This window comes from Mytilus galloprovincialis, chromosome 2 (assembly GCF_965363235.1).
Source record: "Mytilus galloprovincialis chromosome 2, xbMytGall1.hap1.1, whole genome shotgun sequence".
Classification (NCBI taxonomy): Eukaryota; Metazoa; Mollusca; class Bivalvia; order Mytilida; family Mytilidae; genus Mytilus; species Mytilus galloprovincialis.
In genome coordinates this window covers 42,219,645-42,236,553 of record NC_134839.1, presented here as the reverse complement: position 1 = coordinate 42,236,553, position 16,909 = coordinate 42,219,645, and the positions used below count along the sequence as shown (strand labels likewise).

Genomic DNA, 16,909 nt, shown 5'->3' with positions numbered 1-16,909 from the left:
ATTTTTGTAAGAAACGTGAGAAATTACATTGGACTTGAAGATAAGGCAAAGTGACAAATATCTGAATGAATGAATCTGAAAATGGCATTAAACAAAGAAATTAAATGATTTTTTAATTATCCAGAACTTTTCACAAACAAAACACACATGTATATGCAATGAATAAATAGAAGGTAATTCTTAAATGATCACAAAAGAGGGACGAAAGATACCAAAGGGACAGTCAAACTCATAAATCTAAAACAAACTGACAACGCCATGGCTAAAAATGAAAAAGACAAACAGAAAAACAATAGTACACATGACACAACATAGAAAACTAAAGAATAAACAACACGAACCCCACCAAAAACTAGGGGTGATCTCAGGTGCACACGTAGAAGTAATTTTGCTCTTAATCAATGAGATATTTTGTGATTAATCCCATCTACTTAAGGTGGTATGGGTGTCTTCCTCCATCTTGGATTGTAAAAAACAGGGAACCAAAGGTCCAGATTTTCTATCAAGTTAGCAAAATTTGACGTGAGAATGCAGATATTTAATATAAATTTTCATTGAAAAGAACCAATTTATAAGAATATAACTTATACATATTAATATTTTTGCAAATGTTGATTATTTTTGTTTGTTTTTTTATTTTTTTTAAATTGCCATTTTAAGGGGAGGTAACTCTAAAATAGTGCATTTTCTGAAGGATTCTACATGGAATTTTCCTATTTTATATTTTAGCCGAAAAAAACTCACGGTGACCCTATCTTTTCTTTTGAAAATCTCAAAGCATTGTCGGAAAGCTATCTTTTCCTTAAGTATTTAACAATTCTATCATTTTGTTTAGTTTCTTACCACCAAATGGTGTTTTTTCCTGTATAATCCTTACAAAATGTGTCATTTTGTCGCGTCCTGTAGCTTAAGAAAATGCGCGGTGACCTATCATTTTTATTATATATTTCCACATGTATCAATAGATACTACGTTTTGGCAAAGTATGAACAAATTCTATCATTTTTATTTTAGACTCCCATACCACCTTAATAGTTTATTTTACAATGGATATACCTATTTTTTTTATTATTATTATTAAATGATATCGTCTCTGAACATTATTATTCTTATAAATGACACGATTGTAAGTGATGATATAACAAATGTTTAAAACAAATTCCTTTAAAGCTTTGTAAAAGGAAAGTTTCATTTTATGTATCGAAATGTGTAACAAGTGAATATTTCAGTCCCCACTGGAAGGCCTCTGATAGACTGGGTGAGCATAAAATCATAGCCGTTGACAAACTAGTTACAACTTACAAACGTTTTACCGTCGACCACACTGTTATAAAATTAATTCTAATTGAACAAACAACAAATCATTAACACCAAAATGCTTGAACCTGTTTGAATAAGTAATTCATTTTTTTTTTACATATTTTGCCAAGAACAAAACTAATTTGGCAAAATTCTTAGACGCAAAAATATATATACTAGTAGACTGAATAGATCATTACAAAAAGATGATCATTTTAAACATATTTTCAATTTGCATCATGGTCATAGTCTTTCAGTACGAGGTACGTTGTAATAAGTATCTTCCGATTGCAATGTTGAGTGTTAGTGAACGTCATATAAGTTGTACTATACTTATCATTCTAATAACGTGCACTACTCACTGAAATGTTTTGTTTGTTAAGGAATTAATACTTTAGTACTACAAAACTCAACTTTAAAAATTCAAGACTGAGTAATTTGAAACCCACAAAAAACCCGGATGATTTCATGTTGTTCGGAAGGATTGGTAGATCAAGCTCCACGTGTGGCACCCGTCGTATTACTCACTTAATTCATTACGTTGATAATAAGGCATCACTCAATATCAAATTGGTAATACTGATCCTTATGTAACACTAAAACATCACCAATTTCGTAAACCATTTGTCATGCTTATTGCCTAAATTGAAACTTGTATAGACATTTGAATGCTTATGCCCAGGCGTAGAAATATTTTAGAACTTAGACGCAAGACATTTAGCGGCTAAGCTCTTCCAATGTGCAAGTATAATCATACTTCTTACAAATGAAGCATGATATTTTAATTTTACAGGATTAGTGGCTGGTATGTCCTTACTTGTGATCGGAACGTTTGCTTTCTGTATAGTAATCGTAGTCATCAGGTAAAATTCTATTTATTTAATAACCTTTTTCTGTACAAAACAATCCAAATTATGATTTTGCAAACTAGTTCAATAGTTATCAAAGGTACCAGGATTATAAAAAGTAAAATCACAAAAATACTGAACTTAGAGGAAGATCAATTGGGAAAGTCCATAATCACATGGCAAAATCAAATAACAAAACGCATCAAAAACGAATGGACAAAAACTGTCATATTCCTGACTTGGTACAGGCATTTTCAAATGTAGAAAATGGTGGATTAAATCTGGTTCTATAGCGCTAACCTCTCACTTTAATGACAGTCTCATCAATTTCCGATATTTTTACATTGATGCGTTAAATGAACAGACACAATAAATATAATAGTCAAAATATGGGTACATCAGTCATCATCGTTTAACAATTTTAAAAGGAACAATTTAACAGAACACAAAAACATCTACTATCTACGAACACATTTATTGAATTGAGTGTCTGACGTCAGAAAATTTTATACGTCACATAAATTTGTCGTTCAATGTGCGTACAAACAATTTTAAAATTTTCATGGGAATGTTAGCATACAGGGTTAAAAAATCAAAAGTATGAAAGAATAAATTTAAGAAATAGACCGAGATTTAAACTAGTCCAAAAGTTATATATAGAATTTATAAGAATCCAAAAATAGTAAATTCCTCTACGCGATTGAATGATTTTGACGTTTGTGGTTCAACGTATATTGTAATTCATAATAGAAATATATCATAATGACATATAATAGAACAATATCATACTGACGGGATTAGTAGTTCAAGCTAACTAGTTAAAAAGCAATTTAAACAGCTGATCGGAACTTGTAACTTATATGGTCCTTGACAGATGTGCTGCAAATCTTCAAAACAATATTTCAGGACTCTGACATGTTGTTATTCACTATATGCTGTAGATATTTCATTATATGATGGTGCTGTTTTATTATATGATGGTGCTTTTCTATTATGTGATGGTGCTTTTTATGCCCCACCTACGATAGTAGAGGGGCATTATGTTTTCTGGTCTGTGCGTCCGTTCGTCCGTTCGTCCGTCCGTTCGTTCGTCCGTCCGTCCGTCCGTCTGTCCCGCTTCAGGTTAAAGTTTTTGGTCAAGGTAGTTTTTGATGAAGTTGAAGTCCAATCGACTTCAAACTAAGTATACATGTTCCCTATGATATGATCTTTTTAATTTTAATGCCAAACTAGAGGGTTTTCCCCAATTTCACGGTCCACTGAACATAGAAAATGATAGTGCGAGTGGGGCATTCGTGTACTGGGGACACATTCTTGTTTGTTATTTGATGGTGCTTTTTTATTATGCTTTGGTGATTTTTTTATTATAGGTGGTGCTTTTCTATTATGTGATGGTGCTTTTGTATTATAAGAAGCAAAGTGCTTTTTATTATGTGATGGTGTTTTTTATTATATGGTTGTGCTTTTGTTTTATAAGATGGGGTTTTCATATTATGTGATGGTGCTTTTTATATTATATGATGGCGGTTCCGGTGATAAAATTAATGTATTTAAAAACAGGGACGACCTAATTCATAATAAAATATGAAAAAACGCAAATCAAGAAAATCAAGAAAATCTTTCGAACAGCGGTATATGATGAGTCTTATGTAGACGAAACCCGCGTCTGGCGAACTAAATTATAATCCTGGTACCTTTGATAACTATATACTACTGTTGCTTTTAGTCAAAAGTTTTTAAGGATTATTGTGTTTGAAACGAAAACAATCAAAATTGATAAACAAATATAGTTTATTTCTTTATAGGAGTCACTTTTAATAAAATTCGAATTTGCAGTACACCTAAGATATTTATTTTAAATTTTTGATAGAAACTGCCGTTGTATGTTTGTATGTTTGTATGTTTGTAGAATTTATGTTTTAAACATAAATAAATAATCAAGATTTCAATTTTACTTGATAATATTATTGTATTCGAAATAAGATTATTGCGTTATGTGATTAATAGTGTCATTTTTACAAATTTTGTATGAGTTTTTTTCCGTTTTTTGATTGGCTTGCAATCTGTAAAAAAATCTATTTTTGAATATTGATGATTGTTTACTCTAACGAATATTCATAGATTTTTTCACTATTATATGTCAGTTTTTTTCTACTTACTGAACTAAATCGGCGAACATGAAATGTGTTTCTATTCTGTTACCGATACCAATTCGTCCGTTCAATTGTTTCCCTGCGAGTATGTTTTTGTATAAAAGTTTAGAGGGGGGAAATCAAGACATTAAGCGAAAAATTTTACATCCTGTTTATGCTATTAGCAAGACATCAATAAATGATAACAATACATATTTGTGAAAGGTTCAATTACGTATTGGAAACCAAAACCAAAGAAGTAAAAAAAATTGTCTATATGCCTACAGTAACAGGATAGGCAATTTCTGACTGATAGGTCAACAAAAGTATATTACTATATATTGTTTGTACATATTTTTGCATACACAAAATGCACTACTGCTATCGATAACAGGATAAACAAAACAGGGAACAGGACTATGAGGATAGACCTTAACAAATTATGATGATACCGAGTATATCAATATTTTAAGTTCAAGTTACGATTAATAAAATGACAAAAGTAAAATAATAAATGAGGGAATTACTGAGCATCGTGCCAAAATAGATTTACTTGTTGGTGGTTATTTTTATAACCTTTAAAACCATTTTTAGAGGGGGGAATACAAATACATTACTTTTATCGTAAATTTTAGTATTATGCTTTCCGTTAAAGATAAAGATATCATGATCCAGGAAAGGGCATTGTTCATTGTTCGTCTTAGGTTTATTTATCTCTCTATTGTACATGCTGAAATCGTTATTATTGAGAGCCAATATATCATCCAAATATCTACAAGTGTTATTAAACTTTGTATCAGCATTTGTTTCGATGGGTCTTTGCTGATTTAAGTCATAACATCCCCGTTCCGAATTCCGATAACATGGCGATATACGGAATCTCTATAACTAGAAAAATAATAAGAACGTTTATCGAATGTTTTGATATTGAAAGTACATCAAATTGAGATGTGTAAGAAACAAAATGAGTGTATGCCATTTTAAGAACACCTGGCCCAAATGAGCAAACTTGGCCACAATGATCATTGGGGGTATTTAGTCTAAAAAGTGTGTGCGATGACCTAGCCCGCCAATCAAAATGACCACCATGGCTAAAAATTGAACATAGGGATAAAAAGTAGATTTTGGCTTATATCTGAAACCAGAGCATTTAGAGCAAATCTGACATGTGATAAAATTGTTAATCAGGTCAAGATCTATCTGCCCATGAAATTTTCAGACATATCAGACAACCTGGCGTTGGGTTGCTCCCCTAAATTGGTATTTTTTTAAGAATCTTTGCAGTTTTTTGTTTTTCTCTTCAATATTCTTATGGATAAACTGTAAACAGCAATTATGTACAGCAATGTAAGATCTACAAATAAGTCAACAGAATGATATATTGCCCCTTTAAGGAGTTATTGCCCCTCATAGTTAATTTTTAATATTTTTTGGGTAAATTTCCTCTGAAACTACTACGACAAATGTAACCAAACTTGGCCACAATCTTCATTAGGGTATCTTGTTTAAAAAAAACCATGTCCGATCACCTCGCCTGCCATCTCAAATGGCCGATAGCTAAAAATAGAACATAGGGGTAAAATGCCTTATTTGTCTATTTTTATTTGAACCGTTATAAATAGAAAATCAGAAAGAGACCAAATGTTCAAAATGATGAGCTCTAACAATTTCCATATACGTCTAAAGTCTAAAGTGTTAGAAAAATTCAATGATAAATGTATTTACGATTTATTTTTTTCAAACTGTCATATTTGGAGAGAAACATTTTTTTTACGCCCGTCTAAGACGGAACGTATTATGGTATACCGTTGCCCGTCTGTCCGTCCGTCCGTCCGTCTGTCCGTCCGTCGTCCACTCTTCGGACAATTACTAAAAAACGCTTCCACCAACTTTTATGAAACTTTGTTGAATCGTTTATATCTATTGACGTAAGCTCCCTTTCTATTTTTATAACTTTCAGATTTTTCGTTTCCATGTTATGAAGTTTTATCCTCACAAAAAAGGGGGATTTTCTAGTTTACGTACAACAACTCAAAAATGCGCCCATAAACTTTAATGAAACCTTGGTGAATTGTTGATATCGATTGACGTTTGCTCCCTTCCGATTTTTATAGATTTCAGATTTTACGTTTCCGTGTTATGAAGTTTTATCCTTAACAAAAGGGGGGTTTTCCAGTTTTTGGACAAATCTCACAAATGCTTTCATCAACTTTAATGAAACTTTGGAGAATTGTTTATATCTATTGACGTATGCTCCCTTTCGATTTTTATAAATTTCTGATTTTACGTTTCCGTGTTATGAAGTTCTATCCTTAAAAAAAGGGAGATTTTCCAGTTTTCGGACATTAACTCAAAAATTCTTCCAACAACTTAAATAAAACTTTGGTAAATTGTTTATATCTATTGACATATGCTCCGTTTCAATTTTTATAAATTTTAGATTTTATGTATCCGTGATAATAATTTTATGCTTAAAAAAGGGGGGATTTTCCAGTTTTCAGACAATCACTCATAACTCTTTCTCAAAATTTTATGAAACTTTGGGGAATAGTTTATATCTGTTGACTTTTGCTACCTTTCAATTTTTATAAATTTCCGATTTTACGTATTTCATTTATGAATTTTTATACTTAAAAAAGCCTAATTAATGTACCAAAAAAAATCATAAAGACAAGCTAAAATGGCAACGTGCGTATCATGCGCTTATAGCGCAGCTTTTTGTTTCCGTTATTTCCTCAAAAATGATCAGCCAGGCAAGATCTATTGAAAAGTCAAATTTGGCCGATATAGTTAATAGATTGTCACTCTTCATAGGAGTGATCGCCTTTATATGAGGATTTTTTTAAACTCTGTTTTGTGTTTTGATAAAAAAAATTCAAAAAAGAAGAGGGAGAGAAACTAAACAGGTTTAAAGATCATTATTACAATATCAACTCAATAGAGATCTTTGTTATGAAGTCTGATCTCGTCTACAATATCACTAACCAAATGTCCTATATTTGTACTCGACTGTACTGATTTGTACTCGACCAGTCTGAATTGGTCTGAACCATGCTCGACCAAGTCTGAACCATACTCGACCTATTCTGAACCATGCTCGACTAAGTCTGAACCATACTCGACCTAGTCTGAACCATATCTAACCTAGTATAAAAAAGAAGATGCGGTATGATTGCCAATGAGACAACTATCCACAAAAGACCAAAATGACACAGACATTAACAACTATAGGTCACCGTACGGCCTTCAACAATGAGCAAAGTCCATACCGCATAGTCAGCTATAATAGGCCCCGATAAGACAATGTTAAACAATTCAAACGAGAAAACTAACGGCCTTATTTATGTAAAAAAATGAACGAAAAACAAATATGTAACACATAAACAAACGACAACCACTGAATTACCGGCTCCTGACTTGGGACAGGCACATACATAAATAATGTAAACCTATTTTTTGTATCTATCTGTTGTATTTCGTCAATTTAGGGACTTATTTTGACAACATAATTTGTCAAATTGTTTTGACACCAATAATTTAATATAATGATGACAATAGAATTTCCATAACAATACTTGATAACCTTTTAAAAAGGAAATATTTTCCAAAGTTTCGGTAAAATTTATTTCAATTAAATTTGAATAATTTTTGTCAAAATTAAAAACATGGCATATAAAGAAGCACTTTGATAAGGTTTAATTACATCAGTACATTTGTGTTTAACAGTTAAAAAGAAAGTCCTATTTTTCTAAAACTCGTGTATATCTTATCTTGTGAATTCAAAAGGTCCTGCGAATTAAGTTAAACAGGATGTTTCAATTTTAAGTAAATGCTATATAGTATTTAGAATTTAATACTCTCTGACCAGGTGTGTTCTTTTTAATGAGTTTGCCTCAAGCAGGAGGTATTACTTTATACTTTTAAAAACACTAATCAGAAGTACAATTTTATTGATTTCTTTAACTTTTTTTATCACTTTTTAAAATATACCATATATTATATATCCCAAATTATAATAATAGACATATTTCTATTATAAGGATAAAAATAAAACAGTGACATTGTCGGCTGTTGTTATCTAATAAAAAAAATAATTATATAAGTATGATATGTATTTTATTCTGAACACCTTCAGATATTGGGCTGATTTTTGGTATGCGAGTTAGCCAAGATGAGTTACAAATCAAGTACAATGTATATGTTTCGTTCCGCTCTGCTGATCTATGAAGTTTTTATGTCTCGGTTATCGTATAGAAAGGTATATACTATGAAAATTAGAGCGAGGGGCTTTGCCCCAAGCTCTTATTTTCATAGTATATACCTTTCTATACAATATCCAATTTAGCACATATTTACAACTTGAGTAATCCTGTAATTAGTCTATTGATATGTTTTGGCTGACTGGATGTAGCTCATTTACGTAGTTTTGTAAATCTACTCACTATAATATCATTGTAAAAATGGGATTTCAAAAGGCCCTTGACTTTAGAATTTAAAGAAGGTAGCTGCTGGTGTAAGTATGTTTATTGATATGAACGAAGCGTTGTTTTACTATACATGTAGTTATTTACATGGTAAGATGACAAAATGAATTGACCAAGAGCAGACAATTCTTAAATTGCAGTGAAAGCTTTACATTCTTGAAAACATTTTTTTTATTTCACATAAAACCTAAAACTATCACAAACAGTTGGATCCCCCTCCCACATCTTTGGTTGAAACACCTTTTAAAAATGGGTGGATCTGCCCCTGGTATGTACCCATAGGTAGTCTAGTGAATAGTTTGTATACATGAAATATTTGTCACTGGACATTAGGCAACCAATTATCGACCAATTTATGACTAAATATATCAAATTGCTTTATTAATAATTTCCCTTCAAAAGATTCATGGTTGACTCTTTTTGTGTACAAAGTAATTGCATGGAAGATAAAGGATTACACATTTTAGATTGAGTTGTACTTTAATCAAGGTATAAAGCACCATTATTATTACTCTTTACTTAAATGAAAGAAACTTTTTTAATTGTCAAAACAAAATTTAGATCAAAAGATTGATTAGTAGGATGTTAAAAATCTGTTTGAAAACTAATTACAAACTATTTAGTTAAATTTGGAACACATCATTTATTTCAAAATAGCCAGTAACAATTTTTGATCTAATATCTTGATTACAATACAATGAAATCTTACCCTTGTGGTCATTCATGCGTAGTTACTTAGTACACGGAAAAGTATGTACTATGAAAATTAGAAGGCAAATTCAAGCAATTTGATTGGACGAGAAGTTGTAAGTATGTGCTAATTAGGAATTTTGGAAAATGAAATCTTAAAAAATACATGCCAAACAGATATAGGTCATTTCAGACTTCTACTAGTTTATAGTCTAAATATTGGAAAGTATCCTTTGCTTGATATGCACATAGAACAAGGTGAACTACACATGCTCTTTAGAGCCTTTAGTTTTAAAAGAGGTCACACCGTTATGTATAGCAATAAAGCCGACAAAAGGTTTGTGCCTATGTTGGTTTCATCTCTTCATAAGTTTAATGGTCTTCATTTTGACTTTAATGATTGTTACAGTTGACAATTTGTACAGGTAACATTGATAACATTGAATTTATGGAACGAAACACTGTTATCTTCAACTCTTTTAATATTTTTATCTTGCTCTTAGATCCAGCCATTTTTATTACGGATGTATCGCCGAAAACATTGCCGGGTCAGCGGGTAGTCCGATAGACAACTTTCGAGTTCGAAGCATTTCCGTAAAAAACTCTGGTTTAAGTGAACATCCTTCGTACGTTTAGAGGCATCGTCACTTCCGTTTCAATGTTGAGCAAGTGGTTGAGAAACTATAATGTTACATTGCACGAATTATTCGGCAAATTAAATGCTCATAATTTCCAATCAGCACTGCTGTCATTTGGGAATTGTAATTAAGTACTCACAAAACAAATATTAGTAGTTTATCCTGCACAATGCTAATCACTAAGACACTTGGTGAATGTTAATAGTGCAGGGATACAGGCGATCCACTCTATCTGGTAAATGACGTCATAAAGGCGTGCATAATTGACGAGTTTTTTTCTGGTGACGGATGAACTCGAAAGTGGTCTATTCCAGTATCTTGATAAATTCATCTGTCAATTATATTTAATTGATTTTTTTTTTTATTTCAAACATAATAATCCCTCAAAACTTTAAGATTTTCTTGATTTTTTTTTATTGATGATTTTTTCCTCATTAATTAGCAATTGGCTTGTCCCTGTTTTCAAATACACGCCACGCTTCCAGTTGATCACCGGAATCGCCATCACATAATTAAATAGAACCATTTTTCTATGTGTGTCTGCTATGAAAGACATTGAAGACAAATAAGTGAAAACGCTGAAAAATCATTACATATTATTTTCATTTAACAAAACGTATATTACCGTACTGTTTTCATGTTATATTAATCTATGTTATTGTTTTGGATAAACAAAATAATAAATGCATGAATTTAACTCCCTATATACGGTTTACATTTATGTTAACTGTTCTAAATGCACAATATGATAAAATTAGTTTGTCTTTAAATACGAGAAAGTAAAGGGCGTGAAATGAAATCGAAACTTGCGTTCAAAAGATAGAATATGAAAATAAGGAGATATGTGGTGGGTTGCCAACTATCTCCAAAGAACAATTAAAGACGTAAATAACTAAGTCATAGTACTTCCGTTGACAATATTAGCAAACTCACACGGTATAGTAAAGTTGATTAGATTTGAAAAAATCGAAAGAGTAAACCAACAGCCTGATTTATACAAAAAACAATAAACAGAAGGCAAATGTGCCCGACAGCAACGAAAGACAACCATGCACTTAATTACAGGACCGTGACTTGGGATTATTAAGTAAAAAATTAACCCGTCTTATTCTATAAAGATCTTCTTTTATACTATACATACTATCTAATATTAGAACTCTCAGACGATCCAATTAAAATGCATATCATATACTTTGGTATATATTTGTTGTTACTGTTTGTTTTATTTTCCAGACGATGTTACAAGAGAACACGACGAAAAAATGAAGGCGTTGTTTATGAAGAGGTTGAAGATGTAGCTACGTCTTGTTCTATTGAAGGATCCAGCAATATCAAAGTTTTGGTTGCAAGAGCCAGAAATATAAACAAATCAAGAATTGAACAAATTAATGAAGAATGGTTGAAGCAAGATTCTAAGATCAAAGATCAAAGAAATGTTATGCAACCATCCTCCCCAAACTCTGATAGAAGACCTTCGCTGCCAGAGCCAGACCGGAGACCATTTTCGAAAGAGTCGATTAAAAGTGTGAAAAGGATAGTCATTGAGGATGAGGACGACGAGTATGCCACAGCTGAGCCCGATGAGGACTTGTACAGCTTGGCTGACGGAGAAACAAACAATGATAGTTCACCTCAAAATACAGCTATAAAGCGACCAAGTATGCGAAAATTAAAATTACAAAGATCGTCTGCTTTTGATGTAGAAGATGAAGACCCGTATGCAGATACACCAGAAGATGAATACGATACAGTAAATAGTCCTAGAGACCATAAACCCATAACCCATAGTTATGGACAAAACAGTTATAGTGAAGATGAGGACCATACTTATGAACTCACAGATGACCTAGATTATGATGGGGTTAGAAACGCGAGACCTCATATCGAAGCTATACACCGTTCTAAATCAACACAAAGTCTTCGTGAGAATTTATCAACAACGGACTCATTAGTAGAAAATTGTCTTGAAGGAAATATATATAATGAGAGTTTTGATGGAAATTATGATATGTTGAACAAAACGAGGTTTCGTTTTACTATCTCAAGTGAAAATTACGACAGTGTTATATTACCATGGGAAAGAGGAGAAAAACAAAGTGAAAATGACGAAGAAAGGAAGCAAGAAATTGACGATATCGATGCTCTTCAAAAGCGTGAGCGTGCTCGGAGTAATTTGTACTCAGACATGGATTCTTTAGTGCAGACTACTGACCCTAATGAAAGTTCAAATCAAACATGTTGTGATGATTACACTAGTTCGTCCAAAGACACCGTGTCAAATGATAAGCAACCCATGCAAGAGATTATTGGGAACAAGAATAAACCCGAGAATTCAGAAACTGGAAATGATATTGAACTTACATTAATAGACTTAGTTCAACAACATAAAACAGCCTCAAGTGATTCTATGGTTTCTTCATCAGTTAAATCCGATGATGGAAACTCTAGTGGTTCAAGTGATTCAGACATGAAAAACACACTTCATCCGCTTTTAAGTGATCAATTTTCAATTCATGAAACCAATCTTGATGACGACAATCAACATTTGATTATTCAAAATAAGTGTTATGAACACAAGATGGGAAACGGCAATGTTCCTGACAACAAGTCAGAACCTAATGCACTCGAACTTGAAGTACTGAGTAGTGTGTGATGAAATCGGATATCTCATTTTAAAAAAAGTAATAAATAAATTAATAAGTTAATAAAAGTAGAAAATACTACAGGTTATTTATTGAGAACGCACGCTTGGTTATTAGCCTTAGCCATTGAGTAATAAACTGATTGACGTCAGATATTGCTACCATTAAATAGTGTAACAGAAAAATGACGTTAAATTGGAAACGCGCTTTGTCTAATTCTTCCTGCTTTCCTTTTTGGGTAAATGTAAAGTATAACACACAAGTATAAATGCCATGAGAATCCAATCCAATATGATTTTATAATTAACATAGGACATTTAATTTTACTGCTAGTAATTATGTGTTTTTGGAGGAATATTGCTGCATTATATATTCAAACCGAGTATGATTTTATTCAAACTGTGACATACACTTATGATACTGAAGTGTTCTTACTTTTTGATCGTCTTATAGATGTGCATTTTTGTAATGTGTGCATCATTTCGTTTTGTTTGTTTTGCAGGACATTTTTATTTAGTGGAGGAAGGAACACGCGAATGCAGTTCATGCCGTCCCTAGCATATTACGCTTGTGGCGACGTCAAATTATGATAACGGACAAACTTGCAAGACATTTTTATTAATCCGTATTTTTTATAGATAACCCTGTAATCTTAATGCTATTTGGTGCACCAACTTCAACTTCAAAAGTACTTTTTATTGGTATAGTTATCAAAGCCGAAAAATAATCTTCTCGAAATCAAATCTCTGTTTTTTTGGCCGTAAAAGTTTTGTGAAGGCATGAAAGTTTAACTCGAACATTTCCGCAAGACATTGTAAATCTATTGTTTTGAATTGAATATGTAGCTCTCAATTTATTTTTCAATTCGAATTTGTGGAGATAACACTTAGTACAAAACGATGGTGCTTACAATTTAATGATTTATCTCTCAACATTTTATTTTTGAACTGAAATGTTTCAAGTTTTCAAATTAAATTTCCGATGGGACATTTCCGTACATCATATTCTTTTGAAAATATGAAGGCAAATTTTAAATGGAGACAGCCATGTTAACCAATACTGAAATATATCACGTCATACAATGTTCATGCAAAATTTCGAAGAGTTGCGTGAACATTTCGCGAATTGTTCGAGTTTTATGTTTCGAGTTTGTTACATGGGACAACGCTAAGTAAACGTTTTTCGGATAATCTATGTCTTCCTACGCCTATGAATATTATATTTTTATTCTTTCTCTATCATAATGTGAAAATTTAAGAATCAATCTTTATTTTCATGTGTAATTTGAAATATTTATTTCAGCATCTATATATATTCTATAAAAAATTTCCCGTCAAATATTATATTGCCCTTAAATCGCAACGCGTTTTTGATTCTCCATATTATCAAAAGTATCTGTGGTAATTGTATTAATAATTAAAAAGATGGTATAGTCAACTTCAACTCACTTTTCTAATACAAAAAATCCGAAAAGTTTTAAAATTAAGGCATATAGAGAAAAAAAAACATCTGAACAAGTGCCTGTGGTAACAACCTGTTTGTGATGTCACTATAGAGTCATTGGCAGATAGAAATTCACATAAAGATGACAAAAATGGCAATTAATATGAACGGATATATATTTAAAACATTGTAAAAGTTTTTATTCTAAAAATGCATAATTAAAATGTATTTATCTTTAATTTTCTCTATAACTATTAGCATTTACTTTTCCTAAGCGTTGGTTTAATTAATCCACATGCATGATCAGAGTGTTACTTTTTTTTCGTTGGTTCAAGGACCATATTTTTAGACAACGAAAATAACCAATTATACATTAATTTTAACTGTAGGGAGATTCATTTACACAGTAGAATGGTTTTTATTTTGAAAAAAGTCAGAAGGACTTTATAAAGCTTACGTTAAAAGTCAAACGTATAAAAAATGATATTCCAAAAACTATGAGCATTTATTACTAAAAATATTAAATTCTATGTTTTCAATAATTCTTCAGGATACATATGAAGGGTTAACTTTATCTTTTCATTGAAAACATAATCCTAGCACAGGAAATATGAAAATATCACAAACATTAGAGAAAGGGCGTTCACACAACAACCTAAATTTTACGCTGAAGTGACTGGTTACGTTTTCAAGTAAGTTGTATACCTAATGAGCTATATATCACGCATCGATGCAACTTCAGTAGTGCTTTTATTTTAGAAAAAGATCTAAACAGAATATGCAATTCTTAAATTACAATAATATATTGAGAACAGTTCATTGTTACAAATTTTAATGGTTCTATATCACTGGTATATCCACGGTACAGTTGATTTCGGACGTCGCTGTGTAGGAAAGTGAAGTTGGCAGATTGAACGTCCAGATCTTTTTCTTCGAAGTCTTATTGCTGTAACAGTAAGTATAACATGTTGCAAAAGGTTTTCTGCGTCCTGACAGCGTTGTGTGTTTTTTTTTATGATACATGAACACCCATAGTTAATTTAAAGAACACAAATCATGGTCACATTCAGTTTTCAAGTCAGTGCACCATGCTTTTATTTCGCGATGTTTACAAGTAATTTATACTCATGTCTATTTGAAATAGTCACAACGAATGAAATACCGTTGTTCTATCTTATTTCTACTGGTTTAGAGACCAAACTCTGAATTTCGACATGTTTCGTTGTCTTTATAGTGTTTTTGATTAGTACCGCTCATAGCTAATTATTATACTGTTCGTTGTGCATTTTGACAACTGAAAATCGATCAATATGGTAAAAATATGTATATAACATAATAATACAGCTTGACAGCTTTTCGAAATTTATTTAATCAAGAACTACAATTTTTTACTGAAAACTCACTATAAGAATACATTGCAGTAATTGATTTATATTCGAATCTCTGACACGCTGATAGCAAACTCAAGGCGGTGGCATACATGTATCATCACGACCTTCGTTTGAACTTTACCTCAAGATCAAAATACTAGACTTTTAGATATTTTTTACGAAATCTCTCAGAAACTAGGTCGCAATTTAGTGTTCCCGATGAGTTGGCTCTACTAGGTCCCACATTGAAAATACACAAAATGCATCATGTGCTTTAATTTTCAATAAATAAATATAAAAAGTGTCAAATAGTCAATTTTTTACTAATTATCTTGAAACCATTAATAGATAAAGAAAAACCTTTTACATAAAAAGATTATCAGCAACACCAGGTCTACAAAATATAGAATCGTCAGCTGATTGTTATACTGTAGTTATTGGCCCTTTTAAAAGATCGTGTTGTTTATTCTTTAGTTTTCCATGTTGTGTCATGTGTACTTTTATTGTTTGTCTGTTTGTCCTTTTCATTTTTAGCCATGGCGTTGTCAGTTTATTTTCGATTTATGAGTTTGACTCCCTCTGGTATCTTTCGTCCCTCTTTTAAAGACAATTCTTTTTTTTTTGTCTGTTTGCCTAATTTCAAAAATATCATAATAGATGTTTAAATAACAACAAATATTAGCAAGACAAGACAAGAGACAAGACAATTTTATTCTTTAAAACCACTGTATACACATTGGTACAAAGAATGAAATAATAATACATAGTATACAAAATAAAGTGTGCACATGACAAGATAGGTATGTTACAATTACTATTTATATAAATATATATATATATACAAGAAGTCATTATAATAGAAAGACAAATAGACAAAGGCTAACCAGGAAGACCTGCTACTGAATTTATAACCTGTATAAATTTGCATATATTTTTTAACTTATTTCTATGTGTTGTTTGGAATAATTTACAAAATTTAATTATATTTACTCTGTTACAATAACAGTTATCCAAAAACAGTTTTCGTGAGTCGTCTAAGGATCTACAATTCAAAAGAAAGTGAAATTCATCACCTAATTCTTGACATTGACATACATTACAATATCTCATTTCTCTATCTAAACATATCCATCTTCCAGTTTCAATTGGTAATCTATGATTACCAGTTCTAAATCTACAAAATGTGACCCTATCTCTATATGGTAATATATCTAAATATTTTTCGAATTCAAACTTATCCTTATATAATCGATATGATAAACCTTTTGACGAATTACATATATCTGAACGCCAGTTCTGTTGAAATTGATCAAATAGTTTCTGTTTTAAACTATTACTTAGCCATTTTGTGCTAAAGCCAGTT

General features: G+C 31.5%; 1 protein-coding gene across 2 annotated transcripts in view; it reads left to right on the top strand.

Moving 5' to 3' along the window:
• Positions 1–12,811, top strand: part of LOC143063629 (uncharacterized) — a 38,834-nt gene extending 26,023 nt beyond the window's left edge. For both annotated transcript variants that reach the window (XM_076235875.1, XM_076235874.1), the window contains 2 exons: positions 2,093–2,162; positions 11,325–12,811. In XM_076235875.1, coding sequence (XP_076091990.1) covers positions 2,093–2,162; positions 11,325–12,744 — 1,490 coding nt within the window. In that variant the 3' untranslated portion in view covers positions 12,745–12,811. The remainder of the gene's footprint in view (positions 1–2,092; positions 2,163–11,324) is intronic.
• Positions 12,812–16,909: the final 4,098 nt, after the last annotated feature.